The 13,871-nt window shown below is 52.8% G+C and overlaps 1 protein-coding gene across 9 annotated transcripts in view; it reads right to left on the bottom strand.

The window, feature by feature from the left end:
- The window catches only part of LDB1 (LIM domain binding 1), a 181,315-nt gene that overhangs the window by 75,106 nt on the left and 92,338 nt on the right, over window positions 1-13,871 (bottom strand). Inside the window, exon 1 of one of the 9 annotated variants that reach the window (XM_040361225.1) lies at window positions 3,656-3,758. The exons of the other annotated variants lie outside the window; for them this stretch is intronic. Coding sequence (XP_040217159.1) covers window positions 3,656-3,680 — 25 coding nt within the window. The 5' untranslated portion in view covers window positions 3,681-3,758. Of the gene's footprint in view, window positions 1-3,655; window positions 3,759-13,871 lie in introns of those variants that run through there. 9 annotated transcript variants of the gene reach the window in all.

Below are 13,871 nucleotides of genomic sequence, written 5' to 3'. Positions count from 1 at the left end.
AAAATAAAATAATAATATTACCCCCTGTCCCCACATCACCTCACTGCCCATCCCTCCCCAAGAATAAAATAATTATATTATTATAATTATTATTATTAATAATAATAAAAATAATAATAATAATAATAATAATAATAATACTCCCTACCTCCACGTCCCCTCGTTGCCCACCTGTCCCTAAAAATAATTATATTATTATAATTATTATTATTAATAATAATAAAAATAATAATAATAATACTCCCTACCTCCACGTCCCCTCGTTTCCCACCTGTCCCTGAAAATAAAATAATAATAATACCCCCTGTCCCCCACATCCCCTCACTGCCAACCTGTCCCCTTTATTTTTTATTTTTACACTGTCCCTTTCATTTCAATTTTTTTTATCACTTTTATTCTTATTACAAAGAATGTAAGTATCCCCTGTAATAGATGACAGGTCCTCTTTAGGGAGAGATCTGAGGGTCAAAAAGACTGTTAGAAGCAAAAGAAAAATAAATAAATAACTTGTATCTTTTGCTTAAAAAAAAATAAAAAAAAATTATAGTTTACTTCTGCCCTAGACTGGAAGTGACGTCATGATGTTCCTTAAGTCCTCCCAAGGCCATAAAGGCCATAAAGGCGATCAAAGATCTACTCTTCGGCAGCCAAACCATTGGATCATTTCTCGGGCTAACCGGCGGAAACGATAAGCCTGGAGAGACACCAGCGTGCGGGGGGAGGGTGGGGGAAGTCCCCTCCTATTAAGGTGGAAAAAGTCCCCACCCATTGCGGTGGGGGAAGTCCTCTCCCATTGCGGTGGGAAAGTTCCCTCCCATTGCGGTGAGAAAAGTGCCCTCCCATTGCGGTGGGGAAAGTTCCCTCCCACTGCTAAGTCCCCTCCCATTGCGGTGGGGAATGTCCCCTCCCATTGCGGTGGGGAAAGTCCCCTCCCTTTACAAAGTCCCCTCCCATTGCGGTGGGGGAAGTCCCCTCCCATTGTGGTGGGAAAAGTCCCCTCCCATTGTGGTGGGAAAAGTCCCCTCCCATTACGGTGGTAAAAGTCCCCTCCCATTGCGGTGGGAAAAGTCCCCTCCCATTGCGGTGGGGAAAGTTCCCTCCCATTGCGAAGTCCCCTCCCATTGTGGTGGGGAAGTCCCCTCCCATTGCGATGGGGAGAGGTCCCCTCCCGTTGTGGTGGGGAAAGTCCCCTCCCATTGCGAAGTCCCCTCCCATTGCGGTGGGGAAAGTCCCCTCCCATTGCAAAGTCCCCTCCCATTGCGGTGGGAAAAGTCCCCTCCCGCTGCGGTGGGAAATGTCCCCTCCCATTGCGGTGGGGAATGTCCCCTCCCTTTACAAAGTCCCCTCCCATTTCAGTGGGAAATGTCCCCTCCCATTGCGGTGGGAAAAGTCCCCTCCCGTTGCGGTGGGAAATGTCCCCTCCCATTGTGGTGGGGAAAGTCCCCTCCCTTTACAAAGTCCCCTCCCGTTGCGGTGGGAAAAGTCCCCTCCCTTTACAAAGTCCCCTCCCATTGCGCTGGGAGAAAAACCCTCCCATTGCGGTGGGGGATGTCTCCTCCCATTGCGGTGGGGAAAGTCCCCTCCCTTTACAAAGTCCCCTCCCATTGCGGTGGGAAAAGTCCCCTCCCATTGCGGTGGGGAATGTCTCCTCCCATTGCGGTGGGGAAAGTCCCCTCCCATTGCTCCTGAAAGCGTTTCCAGCGGTTCATGAGAAAACCAGACTCTGATATTTTCATTTTCAGCCATAATCCCAGTAAACCACTTTAAAGTCGCAACGTTTATATATACGTATTGGGGTCTTGAAGTGGATAATACAATCTGCATTATTGCAGCACGTAGGGATCTGGTGGGACGAATGTCAGACGCATTCACGCGGCTATCACAAAATTTGACCATGTTTTACGCAATGTCTTATTTCCTATGATCATCGGCTCCCTCTAGTGGCCATAAAGTGGTATTTTCCTGATTGAGGTATTTTAGAAAACAAAAACGCATTGTAGCCACTAGATGGAGCTGTCGATCGGAAGAAATATACATACTGTATTAAGCAAAATATGATAAGATTTCGTGATTTCCCGGCGAATGCTCGTGACATTCGTCCAACAAATAAATAGACCTCGTGTTGTGAATGGACCTTTATACTCCCCAAGAGTCACCAAAAACCGGCGACCCCCCCTTACAAGGGCTGCAACAGAAACCACAAGCTCATTTTTTTTTCTCCTGCCGTTAACAATTCATGAAATGTATTATTTCCTAATATCGGTGGAGTCGGTGAAAAGATCTCCAGTATCTCCCAACACACATTTGGTTCCACCACCTATCTCCCGGCACCACCCGGCCCACCACCCTCTGCTGCCGATACAGATATCTCAACGGATTTTCAGCCTCTGCGCCGCAAGGCCCATGATTGTTAAAGAGACCCACCATCCCTGTGCTGAGTTCTCAGGTCTGTACACCCGCTGTGCCCCATTATGAGGGGTTCCCACCATCCCTGTGCTGAGTTCCCGGGTCTGTACACCCGCTTTGCCCATTATGAGGGGTTCCCACCATCCCTGTGCTGAGTTCCCGGGTCTGTACACCCGCTGTGCCCATTATGAGGGGTTCCCACCATCCCTGTGCTGAGTTCCCGGGTCTGTACACCCGCTGTGCCCATTATGAGGGGTTCCCACCATCACTGTGCTGAGTTCCCGGGTCTGTACACCCGCTGTGCCCATTATGAGGGGTTCCCACCATCACTGTGCTGAGTTCCCGGGTCTGTACACCTGCTGTGCCCATTATGAGGGGTTCCCACCATCACTGTGCTGAGTTCTCGGGTCTGTACACCCGCTGTGCCCATTATGAGGGGTTCCCACCATCCCTGTGCTGAGTTCCCCGGGTCTGTACACCCGCTGTGCCCATTATAAGGGGACCAGCCCCACACCTAAGAACTGGTGAGCTGCAATATATTTATTACTGAAGTTACTCTTCACACTAGAGACCCGCATGACAGTTGGCGGTTTAATTCTCCACTATAACTGCACAGGAAGCCAGCTGTGTGTTGTGAAATAATCCCCCCCCATCCTTCCCATCACCTCCTTCTACAACTACAAGTTTATATAAGAAAAAAGGTGTACATAGACACCGGTTACCCAGCCGGTTGCGGCCCCCTTATCGCAGCCGGTTGCGGCCTACTTATCGCAGCCGGTTGCGGCCCCCTCATCGCAACCGGTTGCGGCCCCCTTATCGCAGCCGGTTGCGGCCCCCTTATCGCAGCCGGTTGCGGCCCCCCTTATCGCAGCCTGTTGCGGCCCCCTTATCGCAGCCGGTTGCGGCTGCAGCGCCCCCCTATGCCAGGCTTTTCCCAGCAAGGAGTGCAACGGGAATATATGAAGAGGACCTGTCACTTTGCCCTGAATGGACTGCGGTCAACTCTAGACCAAGTCTCAGCCGGACGCTCGAAGAAAGGCAAAGGGTGTGGAAACGGACCTACAATAAATACATTGACACCGGTTACCCAGCCGGTTGAGGCCGCAGCGCCCCCCCCCCTATCCTGGACTTTTCCCAGCAAGGAGTGCAATGGGAATATAACCTGAAGAGGACCCGTCACTTTGCCCTGAATGGACTGCGGTTGACTGTAGACTACGCTTGGAGGAAGGCGAAGGGGCGATGATCTTACCTGCGATGTCGAAGTCCTCAGCCATGAGTTCCTAGACTTTTCCTGACATCAGGGAGAGTGCGGTGGAGGAATTTTCTATTTCCCGTCTGCTGCCCCCCCAACCGGCTCTATTGTCATGCAAAAGCCACCCGGCTAACACAGGGAGCTCCGGGATGGGCAAAGGCAGTGACAGCTCCGGCGGAGGAGCGCCGTGGCGTGTTGTACACAAGCTCCACGCCCACTACCACAGGAAACCATCTTCTAAACCTGAGTCACAGCTGATAGCGGCCCAGCCTCGGAGATGGGGGGGGGGGGAGTCCCTTAGGGCAAAGTCAGCAATCTACATTAGCAACACCGATGATAAGAGATAGCAAAAACCTCAAGAGTAACAGATCAGCGGGGACAATGCATGCAATGCAAGGCGCATTCTATTCCAGACCTGGAAGACATTGAAGGCCAGTTCAGCGCAGCCTAACGCCCAGCAGGGGGCGCCTACTTGTCTGGCTCTGTGGGCCCAATATGATGTAAATGCCCCTGTATGGGCAACAATGTAATCTCACCGGACACTTTATTAGGTACGCCTGTTCAATTGCTTGGTAACACAAATTAAAAATTAGCCAATCAGCCCCCCCAATGCACAAGGCTCCAGCGTTCAGCCCCCCCAATGCACAATCTCCGGCGTTCAGCCCCCCAATGTACAAGGCTCCAGCGTTCAGCCCCCCAATGCACCAACCTCCGCTGTTCAGCCCCCCCAATTCACAAGGCTCCTGCTATTCAGCCCCCCCAATGCACGAACCTCCGCTGTTCAGCCCCCCCAATTCACAAGGCTCCTGCGTTCAGCCCCCCAATGCACCAGGCTCCGGTTTTCAGCCCCTAATGCACAAGGCTTTCGGTGTTCAGCCCCTAATGCACAAGGCTTTTGGTGTTCAGCCCCCCCAATGCACAAGGCTCTAGCGTTCAGCCCTCCAATGCTCAAGGCTCCAGGGTTCAGCCCCCCAATGCACGAGGCTCTGGCGTTCAGCCCCCCAATGCACAAGGTGTTGGTGTTCAGCCCCCCAATGCACAAGACTCTGGCATTCAGCCCCCCCCCCAATGCACAAGGCTCTGGCGTTCAGCCCCCCAGCGCACAAGGCTCTGTCCGTCAGCCCCCCCAATGCACAAGGCTCTGGCGTTTAGCTCCCCAATGCACAAGGCTCTGGCGTTCAGCCCCCCAATGCACTAAGGCTCCGGTGTTCAGCCCTCCCCAATGCACAAACCTCTGCTGTTTAGCCCCCTCAATGCAAAAGGCTCCTGCATTCAGCCCCCCAATGCACGAACCTCCGCTGTTCAGTCCCCCCAATGCACAAGGCTTTTGGTGTTCAGCCCCCCAATGCACAAGGTTTCGGTGTTCAGCCCCCCCAATGCACAAGGCTCCAGCTTCAGCCCCCCAATGCACAAGACTCCAGCGTTCAGCCCCCCAATGCACGAGGCTTCGGCGTTCAGCCAATGCACAAAACTTCAGCGTTTAGCTTCCCCAATTCACAAGGCTCTGACGTTCAGCCGCCCCAACGCACAAGTCTCCAGCGTTCAGCCCCCCAATGCACAAACCTCTGCTGTTTAGCCCCCCCAATGCAAAAGGCTCCAGCGTTCAGCCCCCCAATGCACGAACCTCCGCTGTTCAGCCCCCCCAATGCACGAGGCTTTTGGTGTTCAGCCCCCCCAATGCACAAGGTTTCGGTTTTCAGCCCCCCAACGAACAAGTCTCCAGCGTTCAGCCCCCCAATGCACAAACCTCTGCTGTTTAGCCCCCCCAATGCAAAAGGCTCCAGCGTTCAGCCCCCCAATGCACGAACCTCCGCTGTTCAGCCCCCCCAATGCACGAGGCTTTTGGTGTTCAGCCCCCCAATGCACAAGGTTTCGGTGTTCAGCCCCCCAATGCACAAGGCTCCAGCTTCAGCCCCCCAATGCACAAGACTTCAGCGTTCAGCTTCAATGCACGAGGCTCCGGCATTCAGCCAATGCACAAAACTTAAACAAAACTCCCTAATTCACGAGGCTCTGACGTTCAGCTGCCCCAATGCACAAGGCTCTGACGTTCAGCCCCCCAATGCACAAGGCTCTGGCGTTCAGCCCCCCAATGCACAAGGCTCTGACGTTCAGCCCCCCAATGCACGAGGCTCTGGCGTTCAGCCCCCCAATGCACAAGGTGTTGGTGTTCAGCCCCCCAATGCACAAGACTCTGGCATTTAGCCCCCACAATGCACAAGGCTCTGACATTCAGCCCCCCCCCCCCAATGCACAAGGCTCTGGCGTTCATCCCCCCAGTGCACAAGGCTCTGTCCGTCAGCCCCCCCAATGCACAAGGCTCTGGCGTTTAGCTCCCCAATGCACAAGGCTCTGGCGTTCAGCCCCCCAATGCACTAAGGCTCCGGTGTTCAGCCCTCCCCAATGCACAAACCTCTGCTGTTTAGCCCCCTCAATGTAAAAGGCTCCTGCATTCAGCCCCCCAATGCACGAACCTCCGCTGTTCAGCCCCCCCAATGCACAAGGCTTTTGGTGTTCAGCCCCCCAATGCACAAGGTTTCGGTTTTCAGCCCCCCAACGCACAAGTCTCCAGCGTTCAGCCCCCCAATGCACAAACCTCTGCTGTTTAGCCTCCCCAATGCAAAAGGCTCCAGCGTTCAGCCCCCCAATGCACGAACCTCCGCTGTTCAGCCCCCCCAATGCACAAGGCTTTTGGTGTTCAGCCCCCCAATGCACAAGGTTTCGGTTTTCAGCCCCCCAACGCACAAGGCTCCAGCTTCAGCCCCCCAATGCACGAGGCTCCGGCGTTCAGCCAATGCACAAAACTTAAACAAAACTCCATAATTCACGAGGCTCTGACGTTCAGCCGCCCCAATGCACAAGACTGCAGCGTTCAGCTTCAATGCACGAGGCTCCGGCGTTCAGCCCCCCAATGCACGAACCTCCGCTGTTCAGCCCCCCCAATGCACAAGGCTTTTGGTGTTCAGCCCCCCAATGCACAAGGTTTCGGTTTTCAGCCCCCCAACGCACAAGGCTCCAGCTTCAGCCCCCCAATGCACGAGGCTCCGGCGTTCAGCCAATGCACAAAACTTAAACAAAACTCCCTAATTCACGAGGCTCTGACGTTCAGCCCCCCAATGCACAAGGCTCCGGCGTTCAGCCCCCCAATGCACAAGGCTCTGGCGTTCAGCCCCCCAATGCACAAGGCTCTGACGTTCAGCCCCCCAATGCACAAGGCTCTGGCGTTCAGCTCCCCAATGCACAAGGCTCTGACGTTCAGCCCCCCAATGCACAAGGCTCTGGCGTTCAGCCCCCCAATGCACAAGGCTCTGGCGTTTAGCCCCCCAATGCACATGGCTCCCCCTGCTTCCACCTGCCTGACAAAAATGATACCCTTTGTTGGGTTTGATGGGCATTATGTATAACAAATGTGACCCATTCAAGTGAATGAGGACCACGCTGTTGCAGTCTGATCACAGAGGAAAAGGAGACTGAGGAAATGCTTCCCCATGCCTGCAGCAGACTGATGACATTATTTCAGCCTGTGACTTGCTACAAAATGACAACGTTGCAGTCTAATCACCGAGGGAGAGGAGACTGAGGAAATGCTTCCCCCCGCCTGGCAAAAATTATACCTTGTGTTGGGTTTTGGTGGGCATTATGGATGCCAAATATGACCCATTCAAGTGAATGGGGCCCACGCTGCGATTGGCCTGCATGTAGCACACATGGACGCCTTAGGGGGATCTGATGGTAACATGTGATCTGCATGTATGTTTGTATTCTCACGCTCAGAATCTAATATTACCCTTCGAAAAAAATAATAATAATAGAAAAGGACGTAACATGTAAAGGAACAACCAATATTCTAGGAATAAGAGCGCCATCTGCTGGAATAATAAGAGACCTCCCCCTCCTCGTCCATTGTCACATTTCATCCCGAATTGCCGGATCCCCGCAGAACGTCGGGGGGTTCTCCTGGGTTCAGAGCTTTGTGTGGTAAGACCACCATGGAACCTGGGCAATCCTGTATGTGTCTCCAATGGAGCCTCCAGGGCGACGTGGAATTTGAGGTAAGTGGCCAGTCGGCCTCGCTGCGCTTGCTCGGCCTCCTGGCTCTTTCTTTAACATCCTCCAATCCACGGGGATGTTAAGGAATGAGCCTGGATGCCGGCCGAGGTTCGGAGATTTCCGTCGGCAAGGATTGCGCCTGTGCCGCGAGAGGAGGGGACATTACACAGTGGTGAGCGTTGTGACCCTGCACCAAGCCCCCCGCATTGCCGATTCGCCACAGCGGCACTATAGCTCGCCTCTCACTGTGCGCTGCCACCATTTCAATCGCGGAGGGGCGCCGGTGCCCCCCCCCCTCAGCTCAGCGCCCGGGGCAGACACACACCCCGGTTGTTACGCCACTAAACAGGGGTGCTCACAACGATCAGCTTTTATTTATTCATGTAAAAATCCTAGTCCCAGCACTGGATGACCTGGTTCCATCACTGGATGACCTGGTCCCGGCACTGGATGACCTGGTCCCAGCACTGGATGACCTGGTCCCGGCACTGGATGACCTAGTCCCGGCACTGGATGACCTGGGTCTGGCACTGGATGACCTAGTCCTGACACTGGATGACCTAGTCCTGACACTGGATGACCTGGTCCTGACACTGGATGACCTAGTCCCGGCACTGGATGACCTGGTCCCGGCACTGGATGACCTAGTCCCGACACTGGATGACCTAGTCCCGGCACTGGATGACCTGGTCCCGGCACTGGATGACCTGGTCCTGGCACTGGATGACCTGGTTTTCGGCACTGGATGACCTAGTCCCGGCACTGGATGACCTGGTCCTGGCACTGGATGACCTAGTCCCGGCACTGGATGACCTAGTCCTGGCACTTGATGACCTGGTTTCTGGCACTGGATGACCTGGGTCTGGCACTGGATGACCTGGGTCTGGCACTGGATGACCTAGTCCTGGCACTGGATGACCTGGTCCTGGCACTGGATGACCTAGTCCCGGCACTGGATGACCTAGTCCTGGCACTTGATGACCTGGTTTCTGGCACTGGATGACCTGGGTCTGGCACTGGATGACCTGGGTCTGGCACTGGATGACCTAGTCCTGGCACTGGATGACCTGGTCCTGGCACTGGATGACCTAGTCCTGGCACTGGATGACCTAGTCCCGGCACTGTATGACCTAGTCCTGGCACTGGATGACCTGGTTTCCGGCACTGGATGACCTGGGTCTGGCACTGGATGACCTGGGTCTGGCACTGGATGACCTGGGTCTGGCACTGGATGACCTAGTCCTGGCACTGGATGACCTGGTCCTGGCACTGGATGACCTGGTCCTGGCACTGGATGACCTAGTCCCGGCACTGGATGACCTGGTTTCCGGCACTGGATGACCTAGTCTTGCCACTGGATAACCTGGTCCAGGCACTGAATGACCTTGTCCTGGCACTGGATAACCTGGTCCTGGCACTGGATGACCTAGTCCCGGCACTGGATGACCTAGTCCTGGCACTGGATGACCTAGTCCCGGCACTGGATGACCTAGTCCTGGCACTGGATGAATGTTCCTGGCTGATCACCAGGTGAAGATAAATGTAACAATAGACGTGAAGCAGACGTCGGCCGGGGGGAGCCGATTCATCGATCTCCATACACCGGCATTTCTCGCAGAATAAAACCGTCACGGTTCAGCCGCCTAAAACCGGGAACTCAAATCCCCACCAAACCGCCGGAAACAATTTACCAAGCGAGAGGCGGAACGATCGACGCTCATTACACTCCCCATCCTGGCGGTGACGCCTTTGATAAATCTCAGTTTTTAATTCCGAACACAAAAGGCCGTCTTGTAGGAAGAAAAACGATCTCTTCATCCAGGAAATCGATCGCTGACTCCTGCTTCATTTCCCCGCCTGACATAAAACACTCAAACCGATACAAACCGGAGGAGGAGAGATACAAACCGATACAAACCGGAGGAGGAGAGATACAAACCGATACAAACCAGAGAAGGAGAGATACAAACCGATACAAACCGGAGGAGGAGAGATACAAACCGGAGGAGGAGAGATACACACCGATACAAACCGGAGGAGGAGAGATACGAACCGGAGGAGGAGAGATACAAACCGATACAAACCGGAGGAGGAGAGATACAAACCGATATAAACCGGAGGAGGAGAGATACAAACCAGAGGAGGAGAGATACAAACCGGAGGAGGAGAGATACAAACCGATACAAACCGGAGGAGGAGAGATACAAACCGATACAAACCGGAGGAAGAAAGATACAAACCGATACAAACCGGAGGAGGAGAGATACAAACCGATACAAACTGGAGGAGGAGAGATACAAACCGATACAAAGCGGAGGAGGAGAGATACAAACCGATACAAACCGGAGGAGGAGAGATACAAACCGATACAAACCGGAGGAGAGATACAAACCGATACAAACAGGAGGAGGAGAGATACAAACCGGAGGAGGAGAGATACAAACCGGAGGAGGAGAGATACAAACCGGAGGAGGAGAGATACAAACCGGAGGAGGAGAGATACAAACCGATACAAACCGGAGGAGGAGAGATACAAACCGATACAAACCAGAGAAGGAGAGATACAAACCGATACAAACCGGAGGAGGAGAGATACAAACCGATACAAACCAGAGAAGGAGAGATACAAACCGGAGGAGGAGAGATACAAACCGGAGGAGGAGAGATACAAACCGGAGGAGGAGAGATACAAACCGGAGGAGGAGAGATACAAACCGGAGGAGGAGAGATACAAACCGGAGGAGGAGAGATACAAACCGGAGGAGGAGAGATACAAACCGATACAAACCGGAGGAGGAGAGATACAAACCGGAGGAGGAGAGATACAAACCGGAGGAGGAGAGATACAAACCGATACAAACTGGAGGAGGAGAGATACAAACCGATACAAACCGGAGGAGGAGAGATACAAACCGGAGGAGGAGAGATACAAACCGGAGGAGGAGAGATACAAACCAATACAAACCGGAGGAGGAGAGATACAAACCGGAGGAGAGATACAAACCGATACAAACCGGAGGAGGATAGATACAAACCGGAGGAGGAGAGATACAAACCGATACAAACCGGAGGAGGAGAGATACAAACCGGAGGAGGAGAGATACAAACCGATACAAACCAGAGAAGGAGAGATACAAACCGGAGGAGGAGAGATACAAACCGGAGGAGGAGAGATACAAACCGGAGGAGGAGAGATACAAACCGATACAAACCGGAGGAGGAGAGATACAAACCGGAGGAGGAGAGATACAAACCGGAGGAGGAGAGATACAAACCGATACAAACCGGAGGAGGAGAGATACAAACCGGAGGAGGAGAGATACAAACCGGAGGAGGAGAGATACAAACCGATACAAACCGGAGGAGGAGAGATACAAACCGATACAAACCGGAGGAGGAGAGATACAAACCGATACAAACCGGAGGAGGAGAGATACAAACCGGAGGAGGAGAGATACAAACCGATACAAACCGGAGGAGGAGAGATACAAACCGGAGGAGGAGAGATACAAACCGATACAAACCGGAGGAGGAGAGATACAAACCGATACAAACCGGAGGAGGAGAGATACAAACCGGGGGAGGAGAGATACAAACCGGAGGAGGAGAGATACAAACCGGAGGAGGAGAGATACAAACCGATGCAAACCGGAGGAGGAAAGATACAAACCGGAGGAGGAGAGATACACACCGATACAAACCGGGGGAGGAGAGATACAAACCGGAGGAGGAGAGATACAAACCAATACAAACCGGAAGAGGAGAGATACAAACCGATAGGATCTACTGTTGAGGTAGATCTACCACAGCAACAACAGATCTACCACAGCAACAACATACCCCCCACCAGCAACAATAGATTAGCCCCGGCAAAAAAATAGACCCCCCACCAGCAAACATAGACCCCCCACAACAAAAACACCCTCCCAGCATCAATAGATCCACCCAGCAGCAATAGACCCTCACCAGCGACAAAGGATCTCCTAGCAGCCATCATCAATAGATCCCTACCTCAACAGTAGATCCCTCCCAGCTGCAACTGACCCCCCCCCCCCCAACATCAGCAACAATAGACCTCCCCAGGCAAACAACAGACCCCTGTGCCGCAATCATAGTCCCCCCATAACAAAATTGCCCCTCTAGCAACAGTAGATTACTGCAGCAAAAGACCCCCACCAGCAATCTAAGGCCTCGTACACACGGACGGAATCTCCACTGAAAACGGTCCGCCGGACCGTTTTCAGCGGACATGTCCGCCCGGAGATTTCTGTCTGATGGTTGTACACACCATCAGACAGAAATCCGCGCGGACAGGATACGCAGTGACGTGGCCGCGCCGTTGCCACGCCGATGACGCTGCGACGTGCGCGGCCCTGGAAGTTCAATGCTTTCACGCATGCGTCGAATCACTTCGACGCATGTGAGGGATGGCGGCCGATCGGACATGTCCGGTGAGTCGTACAGACGACCGAACATGTCCGATGGACAGGCTTCCAGCGGACATGTTTCTTAGCATGCTAATAAACATTTGTCCGCTAGAAACTGTCCGATCCGCCGGAAAATTGTCCGGTCGGCCGTACAGACGACCGAACTTGTTCGGTCGTGTGTACGGGGCCATAGATCCACCACAGCAGCAATAGATCTACCCCAGCAACAACAGTGGGGTAGATTCAGGTAGCTATTACGGCGGCGTATCTCCAGATACACCGCCGTAATTTGAAATCTGCGCCGGCGTATCGTTACGCCGATTCACAAAGGCAGATACGCTAAAAAAATAGGCTTCCTCCGCCGACGTAACTTGAATGCGGCGCCGTAGAATTGTGTGAATATTAAATTGGCCGCTAGGTGGCGCTTCCGTTGTTTTCAGTGTAGAATATGCAAATTACCTAGATACGCCGATTCACAAACGTACGTGCGCCCGGCGGTAGTTTTTTACGTAGTTTGCGTAAGGCTATTTCTGCGTAAGGTTGCTCCTGCTATTAGGAGGCGCAGTCAATGTTAAGTATGGACGTCGTTCCCGCTTCGAAATTTGAATTTTTTACGTAGTTTGCGTAAGTCGTTCGCGAATAGGGCTGGACGTAATTTACGTTCACATCGAAACCAATACGTCGTTGCGCCGTACTTGGAAGAAATGCACACTGGGATATGTACACGGACGGCGCATGCGCCGTTCGTAAATCACGTCAATCACGTCAGGTCACCACACATTAGCATAAAACACGCCCCCCCTTCCACATTTGAATTACGCGCGCTTACGCCGGCCCCATTTACGCTACGCCGCCGCGACTTACGGAGAAAGTGCTTTGTGAATACTGCACTTGCTCCTGTAAGTTGCGGAGGCGTAGCGTAAATACGATACGCTGCGCCGCCGTAACAAGAAGCGCAGGTACCTGAATCTACCCCAGTGTGTGTATATATATATATATGAAAAACAGAAGAAAATAGAAAACAATTTACAATTTAAAAATGTATCTTGCAGCCAATCGCATTCATTTCTTAGTAACGGCAAACGTATTATATTTGAATTACAGCTTTTTGATCATTTGAAGCATTTTTACAATCCTAATAATTTATATGAAAAAACTCTGAATCCTTTTTTATACAGCACAAAAAAAAACTGCTTTCGCAAATGCCATCTTATGTCCGACCACCAGGGGGCAGCCTTGTCCTCCTTTTCACGCTCTTCGTGTAGAAATAGAAACACATTGCTGCTTTGATACTTTGTATATCAGTGTTCAGTATTGTGAGCTTCACTTTACTCTTCAGTGGCGTCGGCAGAATGGCGCGGCTGCACAAAGCAACGTACTTGCGCCCGCGGAAATGCGTGGACTCGATGTCCGCCGCTGTCCCCGCGATCGCCTTATGGGGGGGGGGGGGGGGTGATGCCGATGTAAACTGTTCTGCCTAGTGACAGGACACCGATCTACTGCTCGCTGTCACCGGGAGCAGCGATCAGTGTCGTGTCACTTGTAGCCCCGCCCCCACACGATTGGAATCACTCCCTAGGACACACTTAACCCCTTCCTCGTCCCCTAGTGGTTAACCCCCTTCCCTGTCAGTGTCATTTACACAGTAATCAGTGCATTTTTATAGCTGTATAAAGGACAATGGTCCCAAAATAGCGTCAAAAGTGTCCGATGCGTCCGCCGTGATGTCGCAGTCA

This window comes from Rana temporaria, chromosome 8 (genome assembly GCF_905171775.1).
Source record: "Rana temporaria chromosome 8, aRanTem1.1, whole genome shotgun sequence".
In the NCBI taxonomy this organism is placed as follows: domain Eukaryota; kingdom Metazoa; phylum Chordata; class Amphibia; order Anura; family Ranidae; genus Rana; species Rana temporaria.
The sequence above is the reverse complement of the archived record's forward strand: the minus strand, read 5'-3'. Positions and strand labels throughout refer to the sequence as shown.